The sequence below is a fragment of the Micromesistius poutassou genome (genome assembly GCF_964030765.1).
Source record: "Micromesistius poutassou genome assembly, chromosome: 16".
Lineage (NCBI taxonomy): Eukaryota > Metazoa > Chordata > Actinopteri > Gadiformes > Gadidae > Micromesistius > Micromesistius poutassou.
The window spans coordinates 2,518,364-2,537,728 of NC_140286.1; the positions used below are offsets into that span (position 1 = coordinate 2,518,364).

Below are 19,365 nucleotides of genomic sequence, written 5' to 3' on the forward strand. Positions count from 1 at the left end.
TTTTTCTCCTTTATTTTTGTTGGCGATTTCAAGAAGGCCAGGAAGGAATGAAGGAGGGGGGTCGGGCACCAGCTGTGCTTCAGACAATCACATGTGGAGAACAACGGCGGTCCACTAATGTGCATATGCTCATTTGGGTCTGGGAGAGTGATGTTGTAACCTTTAGGATGGATCCCAGATGGGTTTGCATGTAGTGCAGTGCAAATGTTCACACTGCATTAACGTATTGCTCATTTTTTAATAGGCCGGAACAGAGGGCAATATGTTTGTTAGGCGAACAGGGGTTCTCGATGACGTGATGGTATACTATTTCATGACAGTTACTCAAAGAGGTCACACAGATGAGGTCACACAGATGTGACCTTAATGGTAACTGTTGGGCTCCTCTACCGGTACACTTGACTGTTCACCTGTTCACCTATCTCCATGTCCTTTTCTTGTATGCAGGTGTATGCAGATGACGTGCTCACCAAAGATGAACAGATAGGCCTCTTGTTCAAAGCCAAGCGGAAGTGTGAGGGAAACATCATTTCAAAGCAAATCTTTCCAGGTGAGTAAAACAAAACGACAACACTGTGATCTTTTTTATTTTCTTGCTTGCATGTTTGATGTAAAACCGGAGGCATTAGCTCAGGAGGTAGAGCGGATTGGCTGGTAACCGGTTGCTGGTTCGATCCCCGGCTCCTCCTAGCTGAGTGTCGTGGTGTCCCTGAGCAAGACGCCTCACCCTAATTGCTCCTGGCGAGCTGGCTGTCGCCCTGCGTGGTTGACCCTGCCGTGGGTGTGTGATTGTGTGCATGAATGGGTGAATGTCAGTCAACACTGTAAAGCGCTTTGGATAAAAGTGCTATATACATAAGGACCATTTATTTACCATTTTTCACTGGAAAGATGTCAGCCAATGGTTGAATAAATGGTTGTTGGAGCATTGTCTGCATCGTAAGCAGTGTTGTTTGTTGTGTGTAGTAAATGGTACCACTGAGAGTCAATTACTGTTTAGTTCTATAAGAGAACACAGAGTTCTATAAGATGGAATGTGCAAGCTGTTATGTAGTAGACTGGACATATCCATTGAGTCACAGGACTGAAACCTATTCATCTTAATATCTTCCATGGAGGAAAGGTCATGCAATTTCCATGCCTTTTAAAATAGTTTACATCCCCCCCCACACACACACACACACACACACACACACACACACACACACAAGCACACACACACACACAACACACACATTGCATTGATTGGATGACATTTTACTCAGCATAATATCTTTAGTGAGGTTCAGGGGGTCATTTTCATTTGTCTTCATTTTGGGTTTTTAACCCAAAATGAGAGTAAGAAAGGGGATACATATTCTGGCTGTATCTGTTCACTTGTGGGACTCTAAGTGCATAATTTTGTGTAGACTCATAGAAAACTTGGTTGCAATAATTTCACCATTCAGTTGCTCAGAAACTGATGTTTTGGATTCCATATCCATACAGATCGTTTCTCTACAGAACCTTGTGGTCCTGTAATATTGAATTCACAGACTCCAACTGCCTCCCCTCCCCCCCTCCCTCTCTGCAAACAAACCATAATAATCAAATAAATCACATAGAGTGTTATTCATTGCCACTAGTAGTTATGCTGTCTCGTGCTATATCTCACACAATATTTCCATGTGTCACGATGTTTAATGTAAAACATTCAACCAAACTAAAACCATTGTGCCTTCAAAAGATGGCTTGTCTGCATGTGACAGGAAAAAAAAAGATGCATGCTGTTTCTCACGCCACATTGATCCCAACAGCCAAGGACACTTACACAACACAGGGCACCCGGCTACACATCAGGCCTTTATAAAATGAGAGGCTAGTTTCCCTCTCTGACAATCGTCACGTCTAATGCAGCCTGACACGTCACACAGCTACCCGGTACCTGCGAGCTCATTCCCAGCTCCCGGCTTGGGATTTAGAGGGTTTTTTATGTGTTGGCCCTAATCCACCCGTTCAATTCCCAAGTCACCCACGCCAGTGTCCCTATTTATTCAGAATTCACGCTGTAGTTGGTTTTATTATTGCTAAACATTGGATTAGCATCTGTGCAGCATTGCTTGTATTTCCCAGCATTTCAGATGGGTTTACACAGGTTTCTTTTTTCCGCAGTTGGCAAACATTTTCACACTTAATCCAACGACGCACTGAGTAGGAACTGTAATGCGCCCATAGGGGAATCATGTTAAGGGGAAAATTGCTCAAGCTTGTTGTGTAAAGAGCGTGTTTCAAGGGGTTGTGTACTGCAGTGCTGCCCACAGTAGCTGACCCACATACCTGATGATGCCGGCGGAGCTGATGTGACCTAGCCTTTCTCTGGTGGCGCTTTGATGACCCCATTTGGAAGATTGCACACGTCTTTCCAATCACAGCACCGTTAAAGAAGTGAACATGTGTAAATAAGCCATACTAATGAGGCATTTTGTCCAGGGAAAAACTAACGCCAACAACCAAACAACATGAACGGCTCCAAATCAACCCTGTAAGTCAACCAATTTGTTCATTTTTGTAGCCAATGATAATTTTAGTTTTTTTATTTGTGCCTTCAAAGCCACATTTCAAAAAAGGGTTTTCTCCCCCTATCAGGTTGAGAAGGTCATAGTGTGCATTGGCTGCACTGTATATTTCAATCATGTTCAAATCATTTCCAGCCTCAGTGTTAACATGCACCGACACATGCAGAACCGTGGCAGAGCCCTGAAGGCTACTAGTAGTCTCAGCACGTAAAACCAATCTATCACACAATCAATCAGCCAATTAACCAACTTATTGTCATTGACTAATGCAATGCCTTATAGGTTTATTCAACTCAAGTCAATAAAAAAGGAACAACAAAAAAATTATTATATTCTTAAATTCAATAAAATAGTGTCATCGTTGTAGCGTTAACCTATTTAGACAAACACACCCAAGGAAAGAAAGATGCAAACTGCCATAACCACCTTTGAATAGCTGAGAGAAGATAACTGCTAGAATTAGTGAGTGCTGCAGTCAGCGCTCAACTATTTTTAGTCTTAGGCTTTATTATTCTTTCTTTCTTTCTTTCTTTCTTTCTTTCTTTATTATTCTCTACAAACTTCGGGTCCTTACTACTTCCACAATTTTTCAATGTTCATCTTCGCTTGTTTCAACCGATTCAGACTTTGCAAGTCGCTCAAACGTCGCTTGTTTCCCTGACATTAAATCGATTGGACATACACTTGTTGATAATGTGGCATTTATGTGTGGCGCCTCCCGTTTATTTTACAATGTGTCCCGGTGGAGCCTCTCGCCTTTCTTCACACAAATTTCTTCTACTGAGCATGACCATGTCCAACTTACAGAATCTGAATTATGGCTTTTGAGCACAATTCTATGGTTTGAGACCATATTAATTGTCAGCTTTTGGTAGAAGTACCAAAATGTATATTTTTCACGTCGTGCTATCTACACAAACGATATGTCTGAAAGTATAATTAAGTAAAAGCCTTATAATTATGTTACCTAAACTCGACGAACTAGATGTGAAAGAATTACGTCGATAACACACTACACTTTTCAAAGTAACAACCACAAATTATATCTTACCTGTGTTGTTATCAAGTCGTATCTTTACTGTTATTGCCACCATTAACAAATATTCCAGTGTCGGTGGGCCATTTAGAGCCTACTTTTATGACTCAACCATATTTAAATAAAGCGATGCCACACACACGCGCACACACACACACACACACACACACACACACACACTTTCCCAACTATTTGACTTTTCTAAAATGGTTTGTTTGTTTAGATTATCATGCTTACTCCGTTCAGACTTTAAACTTTTGAACTTTAAATATTTTCACTTGGGTGCAGCTATTCGACTTGTCAATATGTCTTAAACTGTGTTGCTTTATTAGACATATTTTCAACCTCGCTTTACACTACAGCACTGATTTTGTATTTTGTACATTTTCTAGTTTTAATTGTTGCAGTTAAATGTTAGTTAAATAATGATTTATTGATTATTACTTTACATAAAAGCAGTTTGATGTAAAATATTTGTGCCATATATGTGGTATGTACTGTATCGGTGTGGTTTGTGCTATGTAATGGAACTTGGTAAGATGAGATAATAAGTTGATATGTTTTTCTAATAACGTCTCTTGCTGTGCATGGGCAGAGAGGGAGCCAGGTAGCCAGGGAGCTAGACAGACAGGAAGGTCATCCAATTATTTCATTTGGGCCAAATTAAATGATTACATTCCTGGGATGGCCACAGATACCGGATATTTTTCCTTATTTATTTCAGGGCAGTTTGGAAGAGAATAACAGCAAATATGACAATAAGTGCTTCTGCAATGAATTCCCTACCCTAGCTTTAAGACAGATTTCTCTTCTCTTCAAAAAGGACTTGGATAGTTTTTATATTTTTACTTTTGTTGGTTTTGGCCGAAAATGGCTTGGTTTTTATTTGAGATATGTTTAATTTCAGTCTATTGTGGTGAAAGCAGGAGTCTGTGCTGCTGAGTCAATCTCAGAGAATAGTAAGGGCTATTCATTTTTGAAGACTTTTTCACTCTATATCTGTCCTCCGTTTGTCTTGACTGGCCCCCATACTGATTTTTCACGACCACGTAGAGCAGTGGTTCACTACACTATTATTAGACATGCCAACTGTTCAAAACTGTTTGTACTGTATGGTATAGGATTACCTTTTGAAAATAAATGGGATTGATATTGCTATTGCTATTCTAGGTACTCTAAAAGGGGTCAGTCCGCTCACCACATTCAACGCTCAGAACGTTTAATTACGTTGAATGCCGCTCCGCACTGAAGCCCGTTCTTATTTGCTTTATTTCTCATTTGTGCTTTAAATACACGCGGGGCTACGTTACGGGGCCTGGACAAGGTCTTCATTCAGGGAAACACTGAGGTTTTCCCCTGGAGAGGACAGTGGAGGGATGTGGGTTCGAGGCCCCAGACCTCGCAGTGTGAAAATAGCCCGGCATTCAGGCTTGCGGTCGTGCCGTAGAACAACACCGGCCATCATTATGAGTCTGTGTACTGTGGATTAAGACTCTGTTTGTATGCATCTTGACATCTGCAGGACAGAATTAGTGAGAGGGGAAAATAAATCCGTATGCAAATGTTTGGACGTCACAAAAATCAGTGATGCCAAAGTCCCAAACAGTCATGAGTAATATTTCCATCTGAGCTGTGCAATGTACTGTAGATCCTATATGTGTGTATGCATTGTTAAATTTAGGCCTGCTGGTAGGTGGTCCCGTGGTCATGAAAACCTATGGAAGAAGATTGCAGGGCTTTTCTTTTTTTTGGACTCCCAGGACCTGTGGTCAGTGAGATTTCAGAAGTAGACACTGTTATTCTCCCGCCAAACGCTCTACGAATTACTCAACCCCATGCCGCTACTCTTTAATTATGTGCTCCGAGTGACAGGCCATCTTGAAGGCATATAAAAAAGGCCTTTCGTCATCGCACTAGAAGGTCCTTTGTAACTTTGATTACAGGAATAGGGAAAATAATGGATCTACAGCATAGAGGGCATAGGTTTAGCTGCTTATTAGTGGTCAGAAGAGGGGGTACATGTTTTCAATAGAGGAGAGAATACATGCCAAACCAAAGAATGGCTTCTTCCAGAAGTGCGTGGGCCTCAGCCCTGTCCTATCAGGAGGCTTGAGGTTCATAGCCCTCTGGAGATCAATGGGTGACGTAGGGCACCAGCTCTTTACTTGTATCCTTGAATGCCCTGTGGTGTACAACTCTAACCATAATTATTAGTGTGTTCTGGCTTTGACGATTTTGTCAGTTTATTTTGAAAAGTGACAAATGTATCACCAGAGTTTTGGAGAGGAAAGTCTGAAAATAAAGTAAAGCAAGACTAAAACGTTGCGTGTGTGTGTAATAGTGCTTTGTACGTCAGAAGAAAATCCCGATTGTGCATGTTGACTGCGTTTCTTTTTCACCTCAGCATTCAAGGTTCCCATAAATAAGGGAATCATTTGGGGAAACAAGAGGGCTATTTGACCAAGTAGCGCCTTTGTTTTCGGTTGGTCTTTCGTGACAGTGGTGCCTGTTCAAAGTGGGTCTCCAAAACCTCTACAGGGAATCCTTCAAATTAAATCCATATTGAAACCAATTTACCACGACCACCAATGTACTTATAGTACAATGTCTAGGCGTACATGGCTGAAAAGATGACAGCTGAGCCCTCTGCAGCCATAGTGAACAAAACGTTAACGAGCACTTAGAGCTTAATGGGCAAATTGTTTTGGCACCCGGGAGTGCTGGTGCTAGGGAATCCATTGAATTTCACCCCACCCTAATTATATTGTGTGGAAGTGTAGGCTGTAGACTCCTCGACCCGGTAAGTGCTGTCGGCCCGGGTCTCAAACCTTTCCATTTCATCCTCATGATGATTTTGCGTCTGTCAGCTACGTTGCAAATTACAAGGCCTTTGCAGAGCTAATTTTTTCAATTTTTTCCAGGGATGAAAGGACCCTTTTTTTTCAAGTGAACCCCCCGCGGAGGTCATGCGATGCTTGAATTGAGATGGTGCTCCACACTCCCCCAGTACATGCTCCCGAGTACATGGTTTTAAATGTCAGCCGTGCTCTTGTGTCTGCAGATGGCTTCTGCTCACCAGAGTGGGATGGTATTGTTTGCTGGCCTGAGGGGGCTCCAGGAGAGCTTGTTTCCACCGCATGTCCAGAGTACATCCATGACTTCAACCACCAAGGTAGGGCTGACCTGCCGTGTCTCCACCGGGAGCCTTTGCAAGAGAAAGCACTCTTTTTGCAGCAGCCTGCGTGTGATTACATAGAATATATTGATGCAAAGGTTGCTTGTCATCGTAGTCACAGTCGGCACCTTTTTGTGTAACATGTCTATTGTGTATGTGATGATCCTGTGATAATTGACATAGTTCTTGTTCGATTCCCAGGACTAGCATACCGTCGCTGTGACAACAATGGGACATGGGAGCTGGCCGCCACCAATAACAAGACCTGGGCCAATTATAGTGAATGTGCAAAATTCTTCCCTCACTACAACCACAACCACGAGAAGGTTTGCATATGTTTTGTTCATGTTCTGTGTGGCAGCATTTCTGCTCCATTAAACCCCGCACAGTTTGACACTTGGTATCTTCCGCTCAATCAGGGACAACGCAGAAATCGCTGTGGCAGGTTCATCCAAAATCTCATGAATTATTGAATGCAATTATAGTGTAATTTGAGTGTAGGTTCAACAGTGGCCTCTTTTCTTCCGATGCAATGTTAGCTGCAAATTAATTCATATGCATTATAATTCATTGGATGGGTGTCCTCAAACAAGGAAATTACCTGAGATGACAATCTAAACGGAATTAATCTAAACTCACTCAATAATAAAAATCAATCATCAGACATCCGATCAGGGCTTTTGATTAGTACGGGAAATTCAAAGAGCCATCAGAGAGCAGACTCTGCGATGGCTGAAAGTGGCGACACAGGTCTGTGGTGAAGACATCAGCACTCACCAGAGCTCCCGTAGCGCGGGCAGGGTGTCATGGGGCTGGCAGCAGGGCATTGTGGGCTATCACAAGTTTTCCCAGAGGTCAGGTGTAGCAGAAGCCCCGGCCAGGTGACGATACATGATTGTTGACACGTTGACATTTGCCAGTTGAATCGACCACCGTAGCAGTACAGCCCAGGGTAGATAGTTACATGACACGTGTCATGCAGGGCTTGACATTAACCCCTCAATGTACCCATGAAAAAGGGATTACATTACTTCCGTTATGCATTCATGCACAGTGGTATAAGCAAACTGTGCCTTTCTTTTGAGAGTTTAACTTTAATGGCTGTTTGGTTCAAAGTCTGGTTCAGCTGGAATTCAAACACTGTGAGATTTTAAATAATGCATTTTGGGCAGAGACTTCTAGGAACGAAAGGGAGGCATGTTGTCCCCACGGTTACGACCCACGACCCACTCTGCAATACTTTTTTTAGTACAGTTGTTGGGAATGAGTCATGTAAATTGATTGATGTTGTATATGAAATGTGCCACACACGGTGGTGGGTTAGCCCTGACTCAGACGCAGACATCTAAATAAATTGCTGCTCAGGCAGTGCAACGTGTCTCAGAAGCCTATGCCTCTCTCGGACCCCGCAGTCAACCACCGCCCAGACAACACTACACATCCACACAGACCTCGCCCAGCCATCCTCCCTTGATCGTGTTGTTCAGGTGCCTGAAAACATATATATTTTCACATATAACCACGTTTAAAACCACAACAAAAAAATAAGGACAGTTGGTTGCTATTGGTTACGAGGGTATTTTGAAAGAACGCCGCAATCAGCCTGTGTCTGTGAAATCACCGGAACAACATGAATGCATCCATCGCAGATTTCATGGAATGAAGGTTGAGTATGGAGGAGGATTTGATTTCATGGAGACGGTGCTGCAGATCTGTGACAACAAAGAACGGCTGCACAGAAATATTTTCATCCTTTCCATTTTCAACACGTTGAAAGCCTTTCAACGTGTGAAAATTTGATTTTCTCTTACACACTTTGTGCTGCAACGCCAAAAGTGAAATTATTTTTTTGTATAACTGGCAACGTATGGCTGTTTGCACATGTATGGCGCTCTCTCCCTCTCCCTCCAAAAACAGTTCTGGAAAGGATGTGGTCACAACCTCATCATGGGGCCCTCCCGTCTCTGCCGTACCCTGAATGTGAACGTTAATGCACGCTCAAGAATTGTTTTCAGAAGTCCACGATAAATGCATATGTGCAAAAATGAAAACCCCCCCAGTCACGGTGCAATTACTCGTACCGCACACCGCACGACCGCCACCACAACCTAAAGACTCCCCTACGGTTGGCAACAGGGGTCCTGATACTAAATGATAACAGCAGTGCTGGGTCTGGTTACGGCGTGCAGGGGTGAGCCCCACCGCCTGGCTCTGGGAGAGGGGCGGTGAGGGGCCTGACTCTAACCACCGCTGTCCTCTGGACGCCTCTGCTGCCTCCACCTCCACCATCTCCTCCTCCACCTCCACCACCTCCTCCTCCACCACCTCCTCCTCCACCTCCACCACCTCCTCCACCTCCACCACCTCCTCAACCTCCTCCTCCACCTCCACCTCCTCCACCACCACCTCCACCACCACCTCCACCACCTCCTCCTCCACCTCCGCCACCTCCTCCTCCACCACCACCTCCACCTCCTCCTCCACCTCCACCACCTCCTCCACCACCTCCTCCACCTCCACCACCACCTCCACCTCCTCCTCAATCACCTCCTCCCCCACCTCCACCACCACCTCCACCACCTCCACCTCCTCCACCTCCGCCACCTCCTCCTCCACCACCACCTCCACCACCTCCACCTCCACCACCTCCTCCACCACCTCCTCCACCTCCACCACCACCTCCCCCACCTCCACCTCCACCTCCACCACCTCCTCAACCTCCTCCTCCACCTCCACCACCTCCTCCACGACCTCCACCTCCACCACCTCCTCAACCTCCTCCTCCACCTCCTCCACTTCCTCCTCCTCTTCCTCCTCTGCTGTTGTCCTTTCCGTACACTGGAAGCACAAGTAGGCACCCTGCGACTCTTATGGACCCCATCACGCATCCAAGCAAATTGCTGTTTCATATCCTAGGGCCACACTCTGTGTGCAGGAGCACAATCCAATACGGCGCGTTTGGGAAGACACACACTGCTGTGCGGTTGCAATTGATCATAATAAAACGTTTGTTTTGTTGAAAAAGTTACTAAAAAGGTCAAAGTAGTTATGAAACACAAACATAACAGACGTATAGGCTGCGTCAACTAAATAATACTGTCTGTCGCTACGTGAATCATATGCATGTAGTTATGAAGTCCGTCAAGTGTTCGGTAGAAATGTTATTTATTAAATGTGAGTAGTTGGATGCAATTACCTTGACACTGGAGTTTGTATAAAAAGTACGTACAGAGTGAGCTTATTGTTTATACGCACGGCGGGTATAAAAGGTACATTGAAACAGCTGAACAGATTTTTTATCTGAATTCTCAATGTCCGTTTTATTTAAATGCTGAATACAACCGAACAGCACAATAAAGGAAATATGTTTTAAAGGTAATAATTACTGCCTGCCCTTATCAAAATAATGGATATTGTACAGTTACATGTTGGTATTAGTATTTTAAATTCTAATGTACATGTTATGTGGTGTTCCCTAGGAGGTCTTCCATCGCTTGTACATCATCTACACGGTGGGCTACTCCATCTCTCTGGGCTCCCTCATGGTGGCTGTGGGAATACTGGGATATTTCCGGTGAGTGGACAACCTTTTTAATTAGGCGAGAGCCAGTGGAGCGTTCTACAACACAAATGTTCATTGCCGGATTATATAATACATGCAGCTTCATTGAAATGAAGATAATATCTGATACTTATTGTTGATGCTACAGTGATTTGAAAACATACTCTCCTATGACACGCATTTGTAACTGCTGAAGTCATGTCTCGTTACGTGTGACAGCACGTGTGCAGCATCTACAGAACAAGTTTAGCCGCGGCTAACTGAAATACTACACAAAATGCTAAAATAGGACCTAGGTTGCGTTATGCACCACCTATAGACGTATATTAACAATATCAAATGTTTAAGCCTGTGGTATTTAATAAGCATGTAAATAAAGATTGGCGCCATGTATCCCAAAATACTTTTTTCTATTATTCTTTTATTTCATGGTGAGATTAGCACGCAACAAAGCCACCAGATGCTGGCTCTATTTCCAATAAAAACATGATGAAGACTTAAAAGTGATTTAATCTGAAATGAATAACAATGGTGTTGCACAACTGAGCCCTGCTGTGTTCGGAGTTTACCGCTTAGTGTGTGGCGTGACAATGAGGATGGAGCCTGCAGATTGTGAATCAAACGTTACTTTAACCCTTGATGGCCTCTTGACTTTCAACAGCATACCATTATGTCTACCGTTGATTATTTTGGCTGCAGGCTGGCAGGACTGAATGCTAGATTTTCCTGACATTTTGCTGTGCGCCCACTATATTGTCTCCTAAACTGTCAGTTTTACTTAGAATATGATATGATTCCTAGGAAAAACCATTGAATTTGGCATTTGTCTAGGGCAGAAGATTACAGACCACGGTTGCGGACACATGTGAAATTGCAAAATGGGGAATAACATAACATAAGTCCTTATATTCCTTCTCTATTCACCTAAATTACCATCTTCCTAAGAAGTTTCGATTGTTTTTCTACATCTGAATAAGAGCTATACAGATAATTATAATAATTATTATTGTTTATTCCTCTTAACAGAACTAATTGAAGACTTAGCTGTAATGACAATAGCCAGACTCAAAGACTTCAGCTCTCGCATATGAAAAAGGCAGATCTTTTTCAGTCCCTGCTTACTAAAGCTAGGGTAGGCAATTTGGAGAACCCAGCACAAGGGAGTTACCTTTAAAAAATGGATCCAACAGGAAAAATCCCAGCCCTCCCTTCAGACCTCCCCTCCCCAAAGCCACTGCCCAAAACAAATGACTAGCTCCCTAGCTTGCTAGACAGACAGATGGACAATCCAATCATTTCGTTCAGGCCAAACGATGGAAGACTTACTTATTATAAGCCTTTGACAGTCACAGATATCCAATTTTTTTTTATTTTATTTGTCAGAGCATTTGAGTAATTATTGATTGCTGGATATAAATAGAATTTCAACAAATATGACCAAAAAAATGCTTTCAATACAAACGACCTACCTCCGGCTTTAATTCCCGGGTGCAATTCATTGGCCCTTTTTGTTTTCCTTTCCGGAACGTTTTCGGGAATCAGGTTCCTGGGCTGGCCTGGGCGTGTGACGTCACACTCAGCCGGTGTTGTGACCGGCGTGAGTGGCCTGGGCCCCACTCACCGGCGTGAGTGGCCTGCAGCTCCTCTCGCAGGGAGCCTGGCCTCTGCACCGGCACCGGGATATCTATGTGCCAAATGAGTTTAATGTGTTATCCCGGAGGGGGCCGGCTGACATTCGGGGGGGGGGGGGCACTACTCTGGCCCCCGTCTGGCCTCCTCCGCACGTCACGCTGCCGGAGAGCAGGGCTCAGAACGGTTTCCAAAGGGGATACTACACATTAGCGGTAGCTTGTCAAATTTTTCATCGGTTCCTCTGGGGAATCACTTTTCTTGCCTCAATTTGCCACCATTGTGCAGATCGATAGTTTGTCTGTAGACAGCTTGTCCAATATGTGGATTTTTTTGGGGGGTTTATGAGCTCGTTTGAAACTCGAACTCGAATGAAAATAACACGCATACACCGTTATTCTTTTTCATAAATATGAATGTGTATAAAATGTTCCCATGGATTTTTGTTTCCACATGTAGAGTGTATCCTGGTTACACTTTACATTATGTTTATTTGACACTACAGTGTCCTGTTAAGGGTCGTAAATTGTAGCAACATGTACTTAATATGTAAATGCACAATGTAGTGACAGGCCATTCCATATTGTAAGTGCATATTTAGTAGTGGTGGATTTCATGATTCGTTTGAATGAATCAGTTTGCGTCGGTCAGTTCGCCAAGAAGAGTCGTTCGTTCGTTCGTTCGTTCGCATTTCCGGTAGCGGTGAATCATGGTTCTCAGTCACTGAGTCGGTCAGACTCGGCTCCTCCCTCGTTCTCGTTCAAACGAATCGCGAATGCACGTTCTCAGCCGAGTCGGTCAGACTCAGCTCCTCCCTCGTTCTCATTCTCAAACGAATCACGATCGTGCAATGGTGCAAACGGTCATCAATCAACACAACATTAACTAAATTCCTTTTAGCTGAGGAGTGCTTCATGTTCGGAATTGGGATGTTGTTGCCCGGCTGACTCTCGTGACTTCTCAGTCCTCGAGTCTTCACCACTAAACACAGTCAGTGAACGAATGGCGACTCGCAAGTCAACACGACTCAGCAACTAGTGGGTGGAGCTGGGAGTCGAGTCTCGGAGAACGAACGAGACGAACGACGACGAATGAGAGCGGCGAATCAGGTCGGTTCGTTCATTTTAAAGAGTCGTTCGTTCGAACTGATTCCTTCGCGAACGAGCCACCACTAATATTTAGGACAGGCTGTTTCAGTGTACACTGTCACAAGGGCACTGATTTACTGTGCTCCAGTGGAGGCTTCTCCAGTGAGGAGAGGGAGGAAGATCCTCCTTAACATTGTTGAGAATAAAAAGTGTAGATGACTACTGTAATGAATTAATGCCCTTACTACTTTAATGTCTTTGTATATGTAATGTTTGTTTCCCTGGGTAAAGGGATATTAGCACCCCCTATCGCCTATTGAATATTACTTCGGGGAGGACGTTCCTCCCTCAGCCTCCATTGACTCCCATTAATTTCTCGGGAACTACTGGCGGCCGATGGATAACATGGGGGTCAATGGGAGAGAGGAGGAAAGGGATCTGAATCGCATCAACGTCTATTCACGAATAGGCTGGAGCCCTGGCTGCACTATGAACCAATAAGTAGGAGCCCTGGCTGTGGAGCAGCCCGGAGGGAGGGTTTATCCCCTCAAGTCTCTCTACGCTACGAGAACCAACAAACCCGCTCGTATGCATTTCCACCGAGCGGTGCACTACTGTTTGTTGTGGTACAGTGCGGCTCTGTTCGCTTATATTGGCGTTTCCACCGAGCGGTGCGGTTCGGTTAGCTTATATTGGCGTTTCCACTGCCAAAAGTCAGCTGAAATAAACGAGCTGAGTCTATCTATTTTTCGGTACTCCACTGTTGGGTTACCAAGCCGTCTGAAAGGGTGGTGAAAATGTGTAGTTACATTCGTTATCCATTATTCTGAAATCACTTAAAAAATATCCTGTTTGGTATGACCAGGTCACTGATATCTTTGCAACACAAACAGTGAGGAGGATTGACTTGATCTATAAACGAAGTCCCTCAATCTTATTTGGCTTAACACTATGACCAACATTCTGAAACATCCATTAACATCCACATTTGTCAAACAATGTTAGGTTTACAGCCCATGTCAATAGTTGAGAAATTATGTTCTTGTTGTTGTTGTTTGTTACTCTGACCGTTCTGTTTAATATTGTGGAAAGGATGTTAGTGAATGATTCAGAGCATGATGCATTTTAAATGGCATCACTTTTGGTCTTCATTTTTCTTAAAACAATTGTAGCTGAAAGTAAACAGACAAATTACAACCAATAGCTTCAGTCATTGAGGGCAAAAATAGGCCCAGATTTTTCTATTTAGTTTTACAAATCAAGAGTAGGCCTGATTTGACTAATTGGCTTTGCATCCTTTCCTTCTGCCCTTGTAGTCCAAGACATGCTGCATCAGCTTTCAAAGTACAATGCTGCCACTGGTGGATTTGTATACAATTTTATTCACATAATTATCCCTCCCTGCTATCTCCCTGCTATTTTGTAGTTCACCAAAACACCCTGAAACAACTTGAGTCTCACATACTTATGTCACCATACGCCACTAACAGTACAAGCAGGCCAATGGCAACCAAGCGCACAGGCCTTCCTCCCTCACTTTAAAAACCACCAGCCGCCACTGCTGTGCTCCCCTACCTGCAATTCAGTGGACAGATAAGTAGAAGTAGCATGAAACCAAGATGCCTGGCGCTTTGAAAATAAGCAGACCTAGATGGAGAGATATTGTGGGAGGGTTTGGACTGACTGGTTAAGCACATGCTAGTCATTTCGCTTTTACTGCTCACTTTGAGCCCAGCAATTCAATATTTGTGCCTTTCAAGCCTCTAAATCTCAAGAATGTGTTTCAGCTTTGTTCATGAATGTGAGAAATCGCATGCACGCATGCATGTGAGCGCACACAAAAACACATACACATGCACTCGCAGGCGCAAATACACGCCCACACACACACACACACACACACACACACAAACACGTTATATGTTATGTAACATACAACTTGTTTTTGCTTGAGATTACTCATGTGGAGATGTTTTTCACGAGCATCCATCGATTATTTGCGTGTAAATTCTCCCCCACTATTGGATTTCATGTTGTGTAATGATGGTAGAACCCTCACCTCCATGTCCTCCCCACAGGCGCCTGCACTGCACCCGCAACTACATCCACATGCACCTGTTTGTGTCCTTCATGCTGAGGGCCATCAGCATCTTCGTGAAGGACGTGGTGCTCTACTCGGGCTCCGCCATGGAGGACATGGAGAGGGTCACCGTGGAGGACCTCAAGTCCATCACCGAGGCCCCGCCCGCAGACAAAACACAGTTTGTAAGTTTGACGCAGAAAGAGGAGACGGTGCTGATAATAACGCGCCACGACTCTGATCGCCATGCCCATTGAAGCAACAGAAACTGAAACCGTGCACGAATAAGTCCAGAGTGTTGAAGAGAGGGGGATAGAGGCACGTCCTGGAATGTCAGCTCGTGCTGGACAGTCGTAGCCTGGCTAACGCCAGACCAAAACTCAAGAAGATTCATTTAATTTATTATTAACACATTCATTTTCCCGTATTTGAGGCGTGGTTTACGAATGCCCAGAGCCATTTATTGGGCGCTACGATTGTCTATCAAATGCGTCTGTACGTAGCTCATAGCCAATAAAAATAAAATTAAAAATAAACTTGCGTTTTTAATTAAATTTAATTAAATGTGACTTCCGTGTGACCTTTGTGTCAGTCCAAGTGCAAACATTAACATTACAGTTGTTGCTCAACTATGAGGCAATTAGTGTGGAATGTTGAGACTCAATTAGGGTTACATTCTAAGCCTCTTAGCAATACAGTGGGTTGTGTTTGGATGTGTTCCTTATCCCTTTGTCCTTGCCAATTGTTTGGATGAATGAGACGATTAGGGCCCGTTTGTAGGGCCCCAGGGGAGGGAGTTTTGCCTTGATCCATCATCCGTCCATTCACATTTATTAGTCTTATTTTCTGGGTTGGTTCCAGGCAGCTGACTACAGCTGTGAGGAAGGCAACGGCAATGTGACGCCAGTATGGGGCAGATATTCTCAATGCTCAATCATTTAGTACCAAAGGCAAGCAAAGGCTGAGGAGACGGTGGATGGCCTATAGCAACACAAATCCTACTTCATTTGCAAATACAAACATAGTAGTGAACTACAAACTACTACAAATGAGTCTAGAATGCCTTGAAAAGCCGATATTCTAATTTCCTGGCCGATGTTATCTCAGAGAGACGAGATAGCGGGCTGAGAAGTTAATGCTTATCATATTGCACATGGGGATAAAGGGCACCAAGAGAAATATAACAAAATTAGATCTTCATCGTAACTGCCTCATAAGGCTTATGCCTTATGAGGCGTGTGTGTCAATACCGCAATTTATTAAAAACAAAGATCCCTCTTCGCATTCTGTCTCCCTCGGTAAGACTGAGCCTGGATAGATGTTCCCAGATAACATTCACACCTTATATCTCGTTCTGTCTGTTTGCCTGTCTGTCTGTCTGTCTGTCTGTCTGTCTGTCTGTCTGTCTGTCTTGACCGTCTGTCTCTCCCTCCCTGTGCTGCAGATTGGATGCAAGGTGGTGGTGACGGTGTTCCTCTACTTCCTGGCCACTAACTACTACTGGATCCTGGTGGAGGGCCTGTACCTCCACAGCCTCATCTTCATGACCTTCTTCTCCGACAGGAAGTATCTGTGGGGATTCACTCTGATTGGCTGGGGTGAGTTGTTGGCTCAAATTGCTCAATCACTCCGGTGATTCCACGGTGCGTCGCATTGAGGACTTGATTACTCTGGAGTGCGTCAATCCCTCTTTTCTTATGCACTTGGAATTACAGCTTATGTAGTGTGTGAACTGTACATCTTCGTAAGGTTTTTATATGCAGAACCTACCAAAACAAACCAAGAAATACGTCAGAATCAACCCAATTCCCAGAAATGCTGTGGCACATTGCTTTGAATAAACAATGAGCATAAGTGATGGGCCTTACAGTCCCTGCATTGTACACACTGTGCATATTTGTGAAAAGAGCACAGCGCATACAATGTGGATGCTGTGATACCAAATTTCCTTCTCCTTTTGTTTCCTTTTCAAAGATCACTCTTTCCTTTTCACTGACAAGGTCACTCTTGTCATGATGTGCGTAACAACATACTCTTAGGGTTTGAATGACCGACCGGCTTTTGATTTTCTTTCGATGCTGTGTTTCCCTCAGGGGTGCCTGCCATGTTTGTGACTGTGTGGGCGAGTGTCAGAGCCACCCTGGCCGATACAGAGTAAGTCATCTTGGTCCATACTTTGACCTCAGCATGCACAGCAGGTAGTGACACGATCGGATAAATAAAAAACCCAATGGGATCGATAGAAAACAATAGGGTTGACCCCAACGCACAAGGAGCAGCAGACACATTTAATGAACCAAGGTATTGTGGTGATCCCAAACCAGGTGAGGTGGTATCTAAAGAGAAGAGAAAAGGATTGATTTTTAAATTCAGCTGGCCACTGGGAATGATTTAAATTGTCCGCATCGGCACCTGAAAGGGAATAAAGTGTCGTCCCTGGTTTCTCTCTCTGGTCTTAGAAAGACCAAAGAGAATGGCTTACCATCAAAAAAATTTTTTTTCTGTGGCAGAGAATAACTCAACACCAACTTCTTTATTTATTATATTTATTCTGGCAAGATTTAATATTGGATTTCGAGAAACACTCAACAGGCATTCCAAATGACACAGAATGAGGATTTCTGTATTCTATTTGCGCAGCCACTCACATCACACACACACACACACACACACACACACACGCACACACATAACCGGTGTTGTTCGTGATTGCAGGTGCTGGGATCTGAGTGCAGGCAATCTGACAGGGATCTTTCAGATTCCTATCCTGACTGCCATCGTGGTAAGCATGCACCTTGAGTTGTAGTCTCTCTCTCACTCTCTCTCCTCTCTCTCTCTCGCTTGCTCGCTCGCTTGCTCGCTCGCTCGAGTTAGCTGTAGCCCCCTGGCAGCACGTGTGACTAATTTGCTCTAAGCCTGTGATACGCGATGCCGCGTGTAATCTACAGGTGATAATGCGCCGTAATGTGTGTTATTATGTGGATACTTTCTCCCTTCCAGGTCAATTTTGTTTTATTCCTGAACATAATCAGAGTCCTGGCGACTAAACTGCGAGAGACGAATGCAGGGAGATGTGACACGCGCCAGCAGTACAGGTAAGCCCGCTCCGCTATGTTAATTGCGACCCAGTCATCCTGTGCGGCCGGGAAACAAATCAGACCCACACTGTTGAATTATTCATTTAATTTCATGTTACAAACCTCAGAGCCCAGGAAGCATTATAAAATATGAATATACTTAACCTTTTTGGCGTCACGCAATAAATTTCAGATTTCCAGACGGGACACCTTCAATACGAGGCTGTCATGATGGACACCACTCAAGAAGTTGTGGTTATTTATTTAGCAATTATATCGGAATGTCACTTTCTGGATTAGGGCATGGATTGCCCTGTGTCTGAGGACGATGGGGCTATTTTTAACCACATTGGCAGGGTGGTGATGCGTAACTGGATGGGAAGTAGTCATTAGTACAAAAAAGATTGAGTGAAATGAAAGAGTTTGCTTGTTTGTTTGTTTTTGTTTTTTTACAGGAAATTGTTAAAGTCCACCTTGGTGCTGATGCCGTTGTTCGGCGTGCACTACATTGTGTTCATGGCCATGCCGTACACGGACGTCTCCGGGATTCCTTGGCAGATCCAGATGCACTATGAGCTGCTGTTCAACTCCTTCCAGGCAAGGCAGCTAGCGTGACTGTGTTGTTTGTTGGTTGTCCCCATCTTGTGGCTGTCGTGTTTGTTCAGTGATTCACGGCCTATTGAAACTGACTTGCAGAAAAAGGGTTGCCCGTAAACTGTGAACCTATTTTGTTTGACTCGTAACCAGGGGTGACCGTAGTTAGCCGCGAGCACCCGCACACTTTAGATCAGCCTGTGTTTCACTAGGGTACCACTGGTACCAAAGACAATGTTTCCTTACAAAATGTGTATTCCGTCCATCACCACACAGTAGCGGCTACGTTTCAGTTAAAAGACGGGACAGCCCCGGTATGGATCCTGCTGTATAGCAATAGCAACTCACACTAACATATTCAAAACGTATTATAAAAATATTATTATTAAATTAGTATTACAAATTATAATCATATTATAAAACGGAAGGGCCTTGTTTTTCTTTTCCAGGGATTCTTTGTGGCCATCATCTATTGCTTCTGCAATGGGGAGGTAAGGAATTCCTCTCTTTTCATGACTTCTTTCTAAAGTCTCTTTTCACCTGATGCCTTTCAGCCCTTTTCCTCAAAG

At 44.0% G+C, this 19,365-nt stretch overlaps 1 protein-coding gene across 1 annotated transcript in view; it reads left to right on the forward strand.

The window, feature by feature from the left end:
- pth1r (parathyroid hormone 1 receptor) overlaps positions 1-19,365 on the forward strand; it is a 38,581-nt gene that overhangs the window by 17,018 nt on the left and 2,198 nt on the right. The window contains exons 2-12 of the mRNA XM_084480571.1: positions 448-550; positions 6,653-6,763; positions 6,968-7,092; positions 10,246-10,340; positions 15,124-15,310; positions 16,570-16,723; positions 17,219-17,279; positions 17,841-17,907; positions 18,126-18,220; positions 18,658-18,799; positions 19,246-19,287. Coding sequence (XP_084336697.1) covers positions 448-550; positions 6,653-6,763; positions 6,968-7,092; positions 10,246-10,340; positions 15,124-15,310; positions 16,570-16,723; positions 17,219-17,279; positions 17,841-17,907; positions 18,126-18,220; positions 18,658-18,799; positions 19,246-19,287 — 1,182 coding nt within the window. The remainder of the gene's footprint in view (positions 1-447; positions 551-6,652; positions 6,764-6,967; positions 7,093-10,245; positions 10,341-15,123; positions 15,311-16,569; positions 16,724-17,218; positions 17,280-17,840; positions 17,908-18,125; positions 18,221-18,657; positions 18,800-19,245; positions 19,288-19,365) is intronic.